Source organism: Microcebus murinus, chromosome 3, assembly GCF_040939455.1.
Source record: "Microcebus murinus isolate Inina chromosome 3, M.murinus_Inina_mat1.0, whole genome shotgun sequence".
Lineage (NCBI taxonomy): Eukaryota > Metazoa > Chordata > Mammalia > Primates > Cheirogaleidae > Microcebus > Microcebus murinus.
Genome location: NC_134106.1, coordinates 61,903,586 through 61,919,965, shown reverse-complemented (window position 1 = coordinate 61,919,965; position 16,380 = coordinate 61,903,586). Strand labels below are relative to the sequence as shown.

Sequence of the window (16,380 nt, the reverse complement as noted above, 5' to 3'; positions counted from 1 at the left end):
CGGGGAAGTGGGAATCGTTAGGTTCGTTCTGGACTTGCCGCCCCATGGCCCAGGCGTCTCGCTCTGGTGGCCTTCTGCCTCCGCTCGCTACCGTTTCCCCACTGTGGGCGCAACCCGGGGGCGCCGGGGAGGAGCAGTGGGAGGGAAGGCGGGCGGGCGCTCTTCGCGGGGAGGTTGGTGGCTGGCCAAGGCTACCGGTTGCCAGGAGCATCCCCTGTCTGCACCCGCGGCCCGGTGGAGCTCCAGGAGGACAGCCATGGTTGCTGGAGGATGTAGGCGAGGACCACGAGGCTGATGCCGCTGACTGGAGGGGAGAGCCCGCAGCGGGCAGCCCGATCCCTCCCGTGCTGAGGCGTCTCCGGGCTGTGTTGCTGCGGCTGCACCACGAGCGACAGCAGCTCCTCCAAGCCCGGGACTGCGCCCGCCTCCTGCAGACGGCCGTGTGCATCCTGAGGACCCCGAGTCCTGGCTCACCGTCCTGCAGCCCTAGCTCTTTGCTCCAGCTGTGCTGCGACCTGCAGCTGCACCATCCCGGAGGGGCAGCCCTGCGAATCGGCTTTCAGGAAACTGTGGAGCCGCTACTCCTGGCGCGCCCCATTGGACTAGCTGCCCAGCGCCTGGATACTGCCATCGAGATGCAGCTTCGCGCTCTGGGTCGGGCGCCCGCCAGCCCACGCCTGTCGTCCCAACTCGCCGAGCTGCTGCTGGCACTTCCCGCCTACCACAGGCTGCAGGGAAAAGCCATGAGCCACGTCCCAGGGGCTGCGCGTCCTTTCCCCCCTGCCCGTGTGCTCCGACTCTTGACAGGGGAGCGGGGTTGCCAGGTGGCAAGTCAGCTGGGTGAGGCGTTCAGGAGATCGGGATTGCGTGACCAGCTCCGCAGGTGGTGCCATGAGGAGCGGGAGCTGCTACCAGGGCTGCTGGGCTTGGTGGGGGAAGTGGTGGGTTCAGCCAGCAGTAGCCTGGGGCTTGGAGGGGCTGGAGCCCTGTGGAGCCAATATTGGACCCTGCTGTGGGGAGCTTGCGCTCAGAGTCTGGACCCAAATCTGGGACCCTGGAGGGACCTCAGGGCAGCAGCACAACAGCTGAGTCAGGCACTGGGTCAGGGTGAGTGATGGCCTGGGTGGGCGTTTGGGAAGGCTGGGGTCTCTTCCCCTCCCCTTAGTCAGCTCCCTCACCTGCCAGCTTGCCTGCAAAAAATCCTTTAGAATGAACACTCTCTGGGTTTAGACCATAGCTTCTGGGCTTTCACGGCAAAGTCCTTCTTCCCACCCCAGTCTTGAGTCTTAGAAGAAGCCTCCCCTCTTGCCCCATCATTGAGTGGGCAGGGGTTGTGGAAGGTGAGGCCTTCTTTTCAGGCTCCAGTCATTTCTCCCACTAGCATCCCTGCCTCAGGAGTGTGAGAAGGAGCTGACTTATTTGTGTCACAGTCTACTTCATCAGTCTCTTATCTGGAGCTGGGACCAAGGTGAGAAGGAAGGGGAATTGGGGGTGGTGGTGATACAAGTCCCAGGTTGCCCCCCCCCACTAGACTATACCCTCATCCTCAGGTTTCTGCCAGGCCTTGGGATCAGCTCTTGGGGATCAGAGCAGCTTTCCCTCATCCTCGTGTACTGCTGAACTTTTGCAACGGCTCTTTCCTCCTCTCTTGGATGCCTTTCGAGAACACCGGTCACGACTGATCGTCTGTTGGTCTCCAGGTAAGACAAGGGGCTGGGGGACAGAACAGTTGAGGATATCCTTTTTTCCTTCACTCTGTTCTGAAGTCTGCCTCTGCCCAAAGGCACTCCATGACCCCTAAGATACTCTGCTTCTCCCATGCCCAGGTCCTGCACCCATCGCCCTGGGGCTCTGTACTCTGCAGACTACCTTGCTGTGGTTGTCGGGCAGAGCTCAGCACTACCTGGCAACATGGGCCCCAGGTTCCTTCCTGCTCCTGATCCAAAAGGACTTACCTGTGAGTGGCTGGGGAGTGGGGAGGGGAGCAGCATGGGCTGAGCTGAGCCCTCATTCCCTGTTTCCACCCAAAGCTTCTATTGCATGAGGCAGAAACTCTATCTAGCCTGGCCTCAGAGGAAAGCTCAGCTCTAGAAGTGGAGCAGCAGCTGGGTCTGGAAATCAAGAAGCTGACTGCACAGATCCAGGTGAGAACAGGAGCCCTGACATTGGCAGTTTAAGACCCTGTTCTGTGTTTAAGACCTCCTTCTGTGTGGAAGTAGGAAAGTGGAACATCTCGGTAACTTGGCATCTCCTTGGAGTCTCTACTAAATCTATCTTTTCTTGCCCTTTTCATTTTTTTGTTCTATTTAACTTTTTTCCATGGAAAAGTTCAAACATATACAATTGTAGAGAGAAGAGTATAATGGACCTCCCTATGCCCATTACTAAGCCTTTAACAACTATCAACTCATGATCAATTTTGTTTCATCTGTATATCCCTCCCACCCCCATAATGTCAGACTCTCATTTTGTATGTTAACAGCTGGTCATTGCCTGGATTCATTATTTCATTAGAGGCTGCAGAGGGGTGACATCCCAAGTCTGCCTTTCATTCTTCATTTATTAGTTGGATTATTTCTATAAAGAAAAACCTATCAGTAGCTTTGTTTGGACCTTTATTAGCCAAAAAGAGAGAGAGAGAGAAAGAAAAGAAAAAAATCAGGATAAATAACTTCATCTTTCCCTTTACTTACCAGTTTTCAGTACATTTCTGTGCTCTTTAAAAGTTTAATTTGGGGGGCTGGGCGTGGTGGCTCACGCCTGTAATCCTAGCACTTTGGGAGGCCGAGGCGGGCGGATTGCTCAAGGTCAGGAGTTCGAAACCAGCCTGAGCGAGACCCCGTCTCTACCAAAAATAGAAATAAATTAATTGACCAACTAAAAATATATATACAAAAAAAAAAATTAGCCGGGCATGGTGGTGCATGCCTGTAGTCCCAGCTACTCGGGAGGCTGAGGCAGTAGGATCGCTGAGCCCCGGAGATTGAGGTTGCTGTGAGCCAGGCTGACGCCACGGCACTCACTGTAGCCTGGGCAACAAAGTGAGACTCTGTCTCAAAAAAAAAAAGTTTAATTTGGGCCAGGTGTAGTGGCTCATGCCTGTAATCCTAGCACTTTAGGAGGCTGAGGTGGGAGGATCACTTGAGGCCAGGAGTTTGAGACCAGCCTGAGCAAGAGTGAGACCCTGTCTCTAAAAAAAAACAGAAAAAATTAGCCCGGTATGGTTGTTACATGCCTGTAGTCCCAGGCGCTTGGGAAGCTGAGACAGGAGGATTGCTTGAGCTCAGAAGTTTGATGTTGCAATGAGCTATGATGATACCACTGCACTCTAACCCCAGGTGACAGAGCAAGACCCTGTCTAAAAGAAGAAAAAAAAAAACCAGTTCAATTTGTATTTTTATTAAAGTAATGCATGTCCATAGTTTAAAAAGTGAAATAGGTCAGGTGTGGTGGCTCACGCCTGTAATCCTAGCACTCTGGGAGGCTGAGGCGGGCGGATTGTTTGAGCTCAGGAATTTGAGATCAGCCTGAGCAAGAGTGAGACCCCGTCTCTACTAAAAAAATAGAAATTAGCTGGACAACTAAAAACTATATACATATTAAAGAAAATTAGCCGGGCATAGTGGCACATGCCTATAGTCCCAGCTACTAGGGAAGCTGAGGCAGTAGGATTGCTAGAGCCTAGGAGTTTGAGGTTGCTGTGAGCTAGGCTGACGCCACGGCACTCTAGCACGGGCAACAGAGTGAGACTCTGTCTCTAAATAAATAAATAAAAAGTGAAATAGAATGATATTTTATAAGATTTCTAATGAAGAAATAGCACTCTATTGTCCCTCACCCACTTCCGATTCCTTTTTCACAGTGGTAATCTTCATCCATACCTGGCTGTTTTAAGATTTTTCTTCTATATTTAAGAATAAAGCTGTTATACTTCTATTTTAATTTTTCCCCATTTTGCACATTATCCCTACTATGAAAGATATCTGTTCTTTAGTTTTTGCTTCCTGTCCAATTCTCTCCTCTTTGCCCTGAATAGGAGCAGGGCTATAGAGTTCAGTCCTTGACTCTGCTTTTCTGTCTGTATTCCTGCTTACCCAGCGTCTGGGTGCTGTAAACTCCCTTCTGGCTCCCAGAGTTCTGTCCAGCATCTACATTTCCCTACCTCAATTTACTGCTGTCTCCTTAAACTCAACATGCCCCAGAGCAGATTCATCATGAGTAGGACAGACAGTGATGGTCGTGGGAGCCCTGAGAAGGGAAGGCCATGGTGAACATGTGGTTTACAGAAGTCTCCATACAAGGCCTGTGGCTGGGCAGCCTCAGAGGAGCAGCAGGGTTATTGGAGGTGGGCAGTTCATAGATCTTTGAGGGAGTAGTAGAGAGATGGCCTGATCAGAGCAGAGTTTCAGGGTGTGTGTCAGGGTGAGGTGTGGGGGATGGAGGAGGAAGCAAGTTGGCATCAAATTGTGGAGGGCACTGAACTTCAGCCCCAAGAATTTGGACTTTGTCTCATGAGTGATGGGGAGCCAGTGTAAGAGCAAAAGGTGATGGAAGATGTGAAGACGGTGATGGAAATCTAATCTAGCTGTAGGGGCAGGGTGGAAGGTTAGCTCTTAAGGTGAGTACAGAGCAAAAGGGACAGGGACAGTAAACCAAACACTGTGCAGAGGACTCCACATGCCTTGCTTGTCTGCCTGGTGATTGTACTATTGAGCTTCTGGGTGCTCCAGCAAATACAGTACTGGGATAACAAAGAAGAGTCAGGCATTGTGACTTTTCTCCCAAGCAGGACTCTAAGGTGAGAGAGAGAGAGAGAGAGAGAGAGAGAGAGAGAGAGAGAGACTGTATAGCTTGTACTCTCTCAGTGTGTTGAGAACACAGGTGCCTAGCAAAAGGGTGATTTCCTTGGCATGAATAAGGAAGGAGAAGGGGTTGAGGATTGTTAGGGAAGAGAGGAAGAGTCTGGATTTAGGTTGTTGTCAGCAGGAGACACATGGGTCCCACCTATTTCTGGCCCTGCAGGGCTTCCCTCTCTTCAGGCTCCCTGACATCCATTTTTTTCTTTACAGAACTGCTGCCATTAACCCCATTTATCTCCTCCAAGATGGGGTGGAGAGCATAAACCCTCTTTATTGCTGTGTTGTCTGCCTCCAAAAACAAAACCCACTAAACAAGCCAAAGAAACAAACAAAACCAGCACTTAGGCCATTTCTTGCTTTATGGTTTATATTGCTCTGGAGTGGGCTGTCAAGAATATTCAATGTAAGGACATTCCAAAGGTTCCTGAATTTCAGAATGTTAAAATTGTCATTGCTTCTTGTCTACATATACTTCCTGCTTTCCCTTCCTAGAGGATAAACAGAAAATTGTTATAATTCTCCTTTCCTCCCTCAGCCTGTGCCCAGCTTTAGATCATGCAGACCCACTCTCTGCTCTCTGGCAGGCGCTTTTGAATACTGGTGGTATTTGGGGGTGGGAGGGAGGGAGGTAGTCTCTTTTTTTCCTATTTAAAATTTCTATAGAATAAAATGGACCTAAAGGATTTTCCAGCCTTTGAACCAAGCTAGGGAGAGCAGGGTAATCCTAGGGCAATTGTTCATAATTTGGGTCCAGGTTTAGACCTCTTGGAAAACTTAATGAAAGCTATGGCATCTCTCCTTGGAAAATGCCCAGGGCAGGCCTACACAGCTATGCACGCAATTCTGGGGTTTTATGGATGCCAGGTTGAACACTTCAGATTTAGAGAATTGTCATAATTTGACAAGCCCCTAACAGATCAGCGTCTTTTACTTTCTTCTTATCCCCACAGCTCCTGCCTGAAAAGTCACTAAGTCTCTTTTCTCAAGAATGCCACAAACAAGCCATCCATGGTTTCAAGATCCACATGCCACGGGGTCGGTACTGGCGGCTTCGTCTCTGTCCTGGTAACTTCTCATCCCAGCTTCCTCTTCCAGGACCCCAAGGGGGTAACAGTGTCCCAACCCCTCCAGATTCTGGCTCCACTCCACTGTGTCCATCCTTGTTTTCGCTTTATGTGCCCTTCCCTCCAAAATACTACTCTCTTGGGAAGTGGGGAAAAAAAGAAAAACAAAATCCTACCTGATTCTCCCAAACACTCCATTTAAGGGTTCAATGGATTTCTATAGCCTCATATCCTGTCCTTTCTTTCTCTTCTCTCACTCTAGAACTTCCCAGTGTTCCTAGTGAGTATGCTGGATTAGTGGTCCGCACTATACTGGAGCCTGTGTTACAGGGATTGCAGGGATTGCCACCTGAAGCCCAGGCCCCTGCCCTCAGTCAGGCTCTGACAGCCATCTTGGGTGCCTGGCTTGACCACATCCTCACCCATGGGATCCGGTTCAGGTAGGGGAGAAAAGGCAGCAGTGGCAGGGGGATGAATGGAACTGGGAAAGGGAGGGGATAGGTGGAGTAGGGCAGTTTGAAGAGGCAGGAGGGTCAAATGGCTACATTTTACCTCTGCCTTCAGCCTGCAGGGGGCACTACAGCTCAGACGAGACTTTGGAGTGGTCAGGGAGTTACTGGAAGAAGAGCAGTGGGGCCTGTCCTCAGATCTTCGCCAGACTCTGCTTATGCTCAGCATCTTCCAGCAGCTGGATGGGGCCCTGCTGTGCCTGTTGCAGCAGCCCCTGCCCAAGTCTCAAGTCCACAGGAGGTCCTCCTGTTGCTGTGAGTCACTCCCCCTCCCTCAGTGCTTTGTGTGACCCACACCCCATCCTCACCATTGATCTGGCTTCAGCATATCCCCATGGGCCACCTACCTTCCACTCCTGCTTTACCAGGTGCTTGTAATGAGGTCCAGACCACAGAATTTCCCAGCAGCAGCCTCAACAGCCTGGAGAACTTGGAGACCCCCCTCCGGCCTGGAACATCCCCAGCCCAGACAGCTCAGCTGTTAAGCACACTGAGGGGAGGGGGACCTAGCCCTGAAGTTTACCTGGTGGGAAATCAGCAGGCCTGGCTTGCCCTGAGGCAGCATCAGCGCCCCAGCTGGCACCTGCCTTTTCTTTCCTGCTTGGGGACCAGTCCCGAATCCTAAGGAGCCTGGGATCAGAAGCCAGAAAGTCAGAACTCCCCCGCCAGCTGGAAAAACCAGACATTTAGAACTGCATATTAAAGAATCCTAGAATTGAGAGCTCGAAAAAAAGCAAACCTGAGAACCACAAGTGACACAAAGCCTGGACTTAAAGCTACAAATCCCAGATCGCTTCAGCACCTGGAATCCAAAGTAAAGAGCAGAACCACAGCCTGGAAGCTGAAGGTCAGCATCCTTGGGAAGTTCAGGCCTAGTCTCTCATCAGTGAAGGCATCTAAGGGCTGGGAGTGGGAGGAGGGCTAGAGAGTTAGATCTCGGGATAGAGAAAGGGAAAGGCAATAGAGAGCAGAGAGGCTAGATGCCACTTTCACTAAGTCCCTGGAGCCAGGCTAAAAAGAGTTACTTAAGTAACAGTTAAATCATAAGGTGGAATGATTTCCTACACCTGAATCAGTCCCAAGGGCTGTATTACCCTGTATTTCCCTACCCACTACTGTTTTCAGTCATTTGAGAATACTGGGCTGTAAGGACCTTCAGTTTAAGCTTTGGTTACTCAGAGTTCGACATGTTTATACTTCAGTTACCTGAATGGGGTTTACCTCCTAGTAGGAGGATAATCCCTGTTGTGAGTAGTGCTCTCTTCTTAGAAGCAGCCAAGATTTAAGATGACGTTAACCTAGATCAGGCACAGCAGGATAAGGAAGGGAAGAGGCTGCAGAAAACATATATTTTTGTGCAAGGGGGTTTTTGTACTATTTATTTATGGTCTTAACCGTGGTACAAGAGGACTAATAATGATAGGTAGTATTTAATGACCAATAACATTGGGCCCCTCCGTCCGTTGTCCCAAAACCACCTCTCTCCCTCCGGGCCTTCCTCCTCCTCCTCCTCCTCGGGCCCTGGAGCGAGGGTTTAAGAGCACGCTCGCTGGCTGGCGGCCAGAAGTCTCTACAGCTCAGAGGCCAGCGGGCTGCGGAAGCCACGCCCAGCAGTCACAGCCGGCCATACAGGTTGCACTTCCGCCCGCGTGAGTCCTTCCGGAGCAGGGGTAACCATGGCCTCCGCCTTGGCTCGGGTTGGTCTCCGGCCGGTTAAGCAGGTTCGGGTTCAATTCTGCCCCTTCGAAAACAACGTGGAATCCACGAGGTACGAGGGGGAAGAGGGTGGGAGCGGGAAGAGGCACGCCTTCCTTCCGCTTTCGCCCCCTCAGCCGGTCTTTCACGCCATTCCTCCCATAGGACCTTCCTACAGGCTGTGAGCAGCGAGAAGGTCCGCTCCACCAATCTCAACTGCTCGGTGATTGCGGACGTGAGGCATGACGGCTCCGAGCCCTGCGTGGATGTGCTATTTGGTGGGCTCGGTGGGGAGACGGGCGGGAGGAGGCAACAGGCAACCTGTGCGCCCCTCAGCCCTACAGTTCTCCGGTGCCTGACTCGTTTATTTCTTCCGCAGGGGACGGGCATCGTCTGATTATGCGCGGCGCCCACCTCACGGCTCTGGAAATGATCACTGCCTTCACCTCCCACATCCGGACCAGGACCGCGGCGGGGAGTGGGGACAAGCCTGGCGCTGATATTGGGCGCTGAGAGCGCCGAAGAAGAGACCAACAAGCAGATTTTAGTTTGGACTAGGACAGTTATGTTTTTTAAGAAGAGCTTGATTTAGTTATTCAAATCACTGTTTGGAGGGCTACGGAATGCAAAACAAAAACTGCCAGAGGTGTGAACGAACTTGAATTTTATCACTTTCTTACCATTACTCACTGCTTAACCCTTTTGAATTTGGCTTCCCCCACCACTAACTCAAGGTACCTCTTACTCTTATTTATCAAATCCAGTGCGGGGGTGGGGGGACTGACAGAGTGTTAGTCCTCACCTTTCTATCTCAGTAGCATCTGCCACTCTTAATTAACCCAGTACTTGTGAAACCTCTCTCCCTCTTGGGTCCTTTTTCTTAACCATAAAGATGTAAGGTGTACCACCCTCGTTCTCCTTTTTCTTCTGTCTTTATTTTTTCTGAGGCATCTCATACTCTTGTCGTAATTTGAACTGCCTTCTCTAGGGTTAAACCCTATATGTCTGTTTGGTTCTAATCCCAACTCCGCCCCCCCCCCCCCCCGCATCCTAATTCTACAAAATGGAATAAATGTTCCTTAATCCCAATTTATGTGCTATAGTCAGGTTACCTACTACCAGTTTCCTCCAAATCCCACCAACACCCTTTGTCTAAAACAGAATTGATAATCTTATATACACATATCAGATGTGTATACCCCTTCACCCACCCAACTTTCTCATTCCTTTTATTTTTTAATTTGCTGGAAACCACAGTGTTATCTCTGGTTCTGCCCTCTCCCTTTCCGTGCATACATATCTAGTTAGTTGGTTCAGAATATTCTGTCTTTTTAAAAAGCTCCTGAAATGATCTCTCCATGCCCATTCTCTCTCCTCTATCATTATTGCATTCTCCCCCCCAGGCTTTTTCCAAATCATCTTTGCTTCTGCTTAATGTTATCCTTCCAAAGTACATGATTGGTTTTATCTCCCACTACTACCTGGTTCAGAAAACAGTGCCTAAAGTGTTCAGCATCCACTGGTGTGAGTAATGAAATCAATTTAGGGGGGTATATCAGCCTTTTTGGAAAAAAAAGTAGAATAAAAATTATCAGTGCATGGCACATGGAATGGGAAGTATTCCTTTGGGAAATATATATACTGTAAATATGTATATGTCTGTGTGTATCTGCATGTACTGGGTTGTAGTTCAGAATTATTTTTTACTGTGGGTTATAGGGGGAAAAATGGTTGAAATCACTGCTTTAGTGAAGAACTGAAGAATGCTTATTTAGGGCCGGGCGTGGTGGCTCATGGATGTAATCCTAGCACTCTGGGAAGCTGAGGTGGGAAAATGATTGAGCTCAGCCTGAGCAAGAGTGAGACCCCATCTCTACTAAAAACAGAAAATTAGCTGGGCTTCGTGGTGCACACCTGTAGTCCCAGCTACACTTGGGAGGCTGAGGCAAGAGGATCACTTGAGTCCAGGAGTTTGAGGTTTCAGTAAGCTATGATGACACCACTGCACTCTACCCAAGGCAACAGAGTGAGGCTCTGTCTCAAAAAAAAAAAAAATGCTCACCTACACAATGAAAGATTTCCAGACATTAGACATTGGCTGCTATGTACTTTGCCAAATACATTTCTCATGACCCTCCTACAGCATTACTATACCTCTTCCCTGCCTAAAATGTTGCTATCTTCAAAAGACAGTTTTTCTTCTCCCTGTTTAAAAAAGAAAACTACCACAAGGCAGTATAATGTAGTAAAGACCCAGACTGCCTCGAGCTGAAATCCCAACTCTACCCTTAAGTAGCTGTGTGTTTTCGGACAAATTAATCCATCAGTGCCTGTTTCCTCATTTGTAAAATGAAGATGATAGTACCTAACTGATAGGATGGTTGAGAGGATTAAATGAGTTAGTATCTGTAAAGTGCCTACAAGTTGCTGGGAGTATAGTAAGTGCTTTTATCTAAGAGGTTTCATTCTATTTAAAGTTGAAAGAACACTGACAACTTGGATTTCAGGTCCGTGGGAAAGACTGGATGTTATTTTGGGCCAGTCTGAATCACTCTTTTCTCATCTGTAAAAATGGGGATGGATTAAATGCCATCACTCTGCTTCTACATTGTCAACTTTAGGTTGGAGCTGTTTTCTCTATGTCCCCAGCATTTTGTGTAATCTGATAGAGGGAATAAACATTTGTTGGATTTTTAAATATTTAGCATCTACCTTGTGCCTATAACTGTGATTAGTATTGAGACACAAAGATTAATAATGAAACTCAAGTATGTAATAAGTGATACAATAGTGATGTGCACAAGGGCAATGGTAGCAAGAAAGATAACAGGACTGACCATTGAGTCTGTTCAGAAGATGACTGTGGAATGACAATGGACATTAGAGACTCAGAAGCAGGGGTAGGAGGTGGGTGTGGGATGAAAAATTACCTATTGGGTACAATGTACACTGTCCAGGTGAGGAGCACACTAAAATCCTAGACTTCACAATACAATTCATCCATGTAACAAAATACCCTTTATTCCCGAGTCCACTAAAATAAAATTGTTTTTATTTTCTTTACACTAGATTGTGATAAAATTTTTAAAAAAATTTTTAAATTTAAAAAAGATGATTTTTTTTGAGACATAGTCTAGCTTTGTTGCCCAGGCTAGAGTGAGTGTCGTGGCATCAGCCTAGCTCACAGCAACCTCAAACTCCTGGGCTCAAGCAATCCTACTGCCTCAGCCTCCTGAGTAGCTGGGAATACAGGCATGCACCACCATGCCCGGCTTATTTTTTCTATATATATTAGTTGGCCAATTAATTTCTTTCTATTTATAGTAGAGACGGGGTCTCGCTCTTGCTCAGGCTAGTTTCGAACTCCTGACCTTGAGCAATCCGCCCGCCTCGGCCTCCCAGAGTGCTAGGATTACAGGCAGGCGTGAGCCACCACCATGCCCGGCCAAAAAGATGATTGTTGAATGAGCAAAAAGACTACCAGTGGAAAGTGGGGCCAGAAGTCAGATTATAGTGAAATATATAAGTGGGCACGTTGCATAAAGCATTAGTTTTATGTAATGAGTTTGAATGAGAGGTGTGATAATAGCTACGGGGCATAAAGTTGTAGAGTAGGGCTTTTTTCCTTTTGTTTTTTTAGGATGGGATGGGCTTCTACTTTATGAAAGTAGAAGTATACCTTTCATGTTGGGCTGTTGGTGAGAAATTAGCAACTATGAATCTAAGTTGCATTTCTGAATTGCCATCAAATGTAATGTTGACTCTTCTAGGCAAACCCTGAGGTATAGATGGTACCTCCTTCCTACAGTCTCTGACTGGACATAAGTCATCCTTTCTCTAGGCTCTTTTGCTTCCTGGGTTACAAGGGGAACTGCCTTCTGTAAGTACGTGCACCAACATTATGGTCCTTTTAGGGTTCATCTAGATAAGGAATTCTAGGCTCAGTGGAGATATGACTGAAGTCACAGCTGGAACCACATCCCAGGCTTCCTTTTGGGGTCACTCAACTCCACCAGGAAAGAAGGCACCCAGTGTGGGCAAAGTGATCCAGCCCAATTCAGACACATCTGGGTTCAAAGCTACTCACTTCCCGGCTCTGTGGCCAAGGCCAAGTTACTTGTCCACGTGTCCAAGTTATTAGGCCACGGAATCTGCCACCTGCTTGGGGCGAGGCAGTGAAATGTAAAACACTTGGAATAGCGTCTCAGGTTCGTAATACATAGTCGTTATTTAAAAAAAAGAAAGAAAAACAGCCCAACACGAGATTGGTTTTATCTACTAGCCTGGGAACTCCATGAGCGCGCCAGATATGCGCAGACCGGGTGAGACTGGTCTGGAGGGCCGACCAGGGTGACGAGCTCTACGCCACCCCGGCGACGCCGGTTCCGGGCTGGGAGACTTAACCTGACGTGGCGGGGCGGGACTTCCGGCGGGAGGCGGATGTGGAGACAGAAGCGCGGGCCAGCAGGTGCGGCTGCAAGGATAGTGGTTGCCCGGCTGAGGGGCACCAGCCGGAGAAGCGAGGCAGGACCCGGGTTTCACTGCCGCCTCTCGGAGCTCCCTTCCGCGACGCCGATCTTTGTGCCAGGATGGCTCGGGGCGAGCGGTGGCGCCGCGCAGCCCCCGCTGATGGAGCACGGACAGCCCAGAGGGCGGCCAGGGGCGGCCCTGGGCGACGGGACGGCCGGGGCAGTGGGGGGGCCCGCGGCGCGACGGGGGGAGTGGCTCTGGCCGTTGTGGTCCTGTCTTTGGCTGTGGGCCTGTCTGGGCGCTGGATGCTGGCGTGGCACCGTGCGCGGCGGGCGGTCACGCTGCACTCTGCACCCCCTGCGCTGCCCCCCGACTCCTCCAGCCCCGCAGTGGCCCCAGACCTCTTCTGGGGAACCTACCGCCCTCACGTCTACTTCGGCATGAAGACTCGCAGCCCGAGGCCCCTCCTCACCGGTAACTGGGCCCAGGGTCGGGCAGGCGGACTTTTAATTTGGGCGCCCCAGCTTCAAGCCAGAACAAGAGTGGGGAGGAGTGAATCAGGAGAGTTAGAAAGAGGGATGACCCTGAAGTTCTCGGAGACCCAGAGGGGCAGGTCCCCTGCTCTCTTTGACTTATGTGGTCATTCTACCTCCAGGACTGATGTGGGCGCAGCAGGGCACCACCCCAGGGACCCCTAAGCTCAGGCATACGTGTGAGCAGGGGGACGGCGTGGGCCCCTATGGCTGGGAGTTCCACGACGGTCTTTCCTTCGGGCGGCAACACATCCAGGATGGGGCCTTAAGGCTCACCACTGAGTTCGTCAAGAGGCCTGGGGGTCAGCACGGAGGGGACTGGAGCTGGAGAGTGACTGTAGAGCCTCAGGTCAGGGCCTCAGGATACCCCTTCCTCAGCCCAGACTCCCTCCATCTTTCCCTTGCTGCTAGCAAATGCATTATGATATGAAGTGGGGGTTACCAGCAGGGTCTCTGAGTCTGGCTGCCTGGTTAAATCTTGCCATAAATTGCCCATTTGACCATCTTTATTTACTATCTCTAAGCCTTTATTACCTTATGTGCAAAGATAATAATAGCACCTAACTCACAGGATTGTAAGGATTAAATGAAATAATCTGTGTAGAGTTCTTAATGTAGAACATAAAACAAAAGTACTTTATTTCCCAGAGAACCTTGTGCAGGACTCTTTCTCTCATCCCACTGGGTGTATCTGCTTACCCTCAGTGACCCTCAACACTGCCATACCTATGTTGTTTACCACATCACTGCTGCCTGGTATCCCTTTCCCTCACTAAGGCAGATTCTCAGAGAGAATGTCAATATAATGCTGTTCTTTTCTGTCCTCCTTGTCACCCAGGCCTCGGGTACCTCTGCCCTCCCTTTGGTCTCCCTGTTTTTCTATGTGGTGACAGATGGCAAGGAAGTCCTGCTACCAGAGGTTGGGACGAAGGGGCAGTTGAAGTTCATCGGTGGGCACACCAGTGAACTTGGTGACTTCCGCATTACACTTATGCCACCAACCAGTCCAGGGGATACTGCCCCCAAGTATGGCAGGTAACAGGGAAGAGAGTGTGGGGTGGTGGTAGGGGTGGTATGGATGCTGATTTAGCCTGATTTCTGTTTCCCCCATTATACCTCCTTTCCACCAATTACTTCCATTCTCACCAGTCCCCATGTCCCCTGCCCAAGGCCTCTCAACCTCACTCCTGATCACTTCATATTTATCTTTATAATCCCTATCACCTTCCCTTGAACAATATTTCCTATTTATCTTCTTCCCTTTAAGCTACAATGTCTTCTGGTCCTCCAACCCAGGACTGCCCCTGCTGACAGAGATGGTAAAGAGTCGCCTAAATAGCTGGTTTCAGCATCGGCCCCCAGGAGCCTCCCCTGAACGCTATCTCGGCTTGCCAGGATCTCTGAAGTGGGAGGACAGAGGCCCAAGTGGGCAAGGGCAATTCTTGATACAGCAGGTGACACTGAAAGTCCCCTTTTCCTTGGAGTTTGTATTTGAATCAGGCAGTGCCCAGGCAGAAAGAAACCAAGCCCTAGAGCAGCTGGCAGGCAACCTACTGACCCAAGCCCTGGAGAGCCATGCTGAAGCCTTTAGAGAGCGCTTTGAGAAGACCTTCAAGCTGAAGGAGAAGGGACTGACCCCTGGGGAGCAGACTTTGGGTCAGGCTGCCCTCAGTGGCCTCCTTGGTGGGATTGGCTATTTCTACGGACAGGGTCTGGTATTGCCAGACATGGGGATGGAAGGGTCTGAGCAGAAGGTGGACCCAGCCCTCTTTCCACCTGTTCCTCTTTTCACAGCTGTGCCCTCCCGGTCATTCTTCCCACGAGGCTTCCTTTGGGATGAGGGCTTTCACCAGTTGGTGGTCCAGCGGTGGGATCCTGGCCTCACCCGGGAAGCCCTAGGTCATTGGCTGGGACTGCTCAATGCTGATGGCTGGATTGGGCGGGAGCAGGTACTGGGGGATGAGGCCCGAGCCCGGGTGCCTCCGGAATTCCTGGTGCAGCGGGCAGCTCATGCTAACCCACCAACCTTACTTTTGCCTGTAGCCCACATGCTAGAGAGTGGTGACCCTGCTGACTTGGCCTTCCTCCAAAAGGCCTTTCCCCGCCTGTACGCTTGGTTCTCCTGGCTCCACCAGAGCCAGGAAGGGCCAGTACCACTATCTTACCGCTGGCGGGGCCGGGACCCAGCCTTGCCAACCCTACTGAACCCCAAGACACTGCCCTCAGGGCTGGATGACTACCCCCGGGCTTCACATCCTTCAGTCACTGAGCGTCACCTGGACCTACGATGCTGGGTGGCACTAGGTGCCCGTGTGCTGACAGGGCTGGCAGAACATCTGGGGGAGGCTGAGGTGGCTGCTGAGCTGGGCCCACTGGCTGCCTCACTGGAGGCAGAGGAGAGTCTGGATAAGCTGCACTGGGCCCCAGAGCTAGGGTTCTTTGCAGACTATGGGAACCACACAAAAGCCATACAGCTGAAGCCTAGGCCCCCTCAGGGGCTGGTTCGGGTGGTGGGCAGGCCCCAGCCTCATTTGCAACATGTGGATGCGCTGGGCTATGTCAGTCTTTTTCCCTTGCTGCTGCGGTTGCTGGACCCCAACTCACCCCGCCTTGGGCCCCTGCTGGACATTCTAGCTGACAGCCGCCATCTCTGGAGCCCCTTTGGTTTACGCTCCCTTGCAGCCTCTAGCCCCTTTTATGGCCAGCGCAATTCAGAGCATGATCCTCCCTACTGGCGGGGTGCTGTGTGGTTCAATGTCAACTACTTGGCCTTGGGCGCACTCCACCACTATGGGCACCAGGAAGGCCCCCACCAGGCTCAGGCTGCCAAACTCCACAGTGAGCTCCGTGCTAATGTGGTGGGCAATGTATGGCGGCAGTACCAAGCCACAGGGTTTCTGTGGGAGCAGTACAGTGATCGGGATGGGCGGGGCATGGGCTGCCGCCCTTTCCAGGGCTGGACTAGCCTTGTCTTACTGGCCATGGCAGAAGACTACTGAGGTGGATGAGAGGAGCTAGGTCATTCATGCCATTCTGGATCTGGAGGGACAAGGTCTCTGGCTTCTGCCCCAACCCCTCAGATACCAGTAATTCAAACCTTCCCCATTTCATCTCAGGTGTCTCCTTACTGTCAGCTCACACAGCCCCAGGGTGAATGTGAATTCAGAGTGTATTTTTCTAAATAAAATGGAAAAAACACACCAAACACTATTGCTTTTGCCAGCTTTGCTGCACCAAGAGGTCTTGGCTC

The 16,380-nt window shown here is 50.7% G+C and overlaps 3 protein-coding genes across 3 annotated transcripts; all 3 read left to right on the top strand.

Moving 5' to 3' along the window:
* The first annotated feature begins 7 nt into the window (after window positions 1-7).
* Window positions 8-7,813, top strand: CCDC142 (coiled-coil domain containing 142). The gene is made up of 9 exons (XM_012788604.3): window positions 8-1,107; window positions 1,382-1,468; window positions 1,551-1,700; window positions 1,827-1,957; window positions 2,031-2,144; window positions 5,810-5,924; window positions 6,186-6,363; window positions 6,488-6,687; window positions 6,801-7,813. The coding sequence occupies exons 1-9, from the start codon at window positions 45-47 to the stop codon at window positions 7,055-7,057; spliced, it is 2,295 nt and encodes a 764-aa protein (XP_012644058.2). The 5' UTR covers window positions 8-44; the 3' UTR covers window positions 7,058-7,813.
* Window positions 7,814-8,050: 237 nt separating this feature from the next.
* MRPL53 (mitochondrial ribosomal protein L53) lies at window positions 8,051-9,731 on the top strand. The gene is made up of 3 exons (XM_012788612.3): window positions 8,051-8,200; window positions 8,293-8,405; window positions 8,507-9,731. Exons 1-3 carry the CDS (start codon window positions 8,109-8,111, stop codon window positions 8,638-8,640), a joined length of 339 nt encoding a protein of 112 aa, XP_012644066.1. The 5' UTR covers window positions 8,051-8,108; the 3' UTR covers window positions 8,641-9,731.
* A 1,720-nt stretch (window positions 9,732-11,451) lies between these two features.
* On the top strand, window positions 11,452-16,335 carry MOGS (mannosyl-oligosaccharide glucosidase). Its single transcript, XM_012788627.3, has 4 exons — window positions 11,452-13,071; window positions 13,253-13,479; window positions 13,969-14,165; window positions 14,398-16,335. Exons 1-4 carry the CDS (start codon window positions 12,717-12,719, stop codon window positions 16,127-16,129), a joined length of 2,511 nt encoding a protein of 836 aa, XP_012644081.2. The 5' UTR covers window positions 11,452-12,716; the 3' UTR covers window positions 16,130-16,335.
* Window positions 16,336-16,380: the final 45 nt, after the last annotated feature.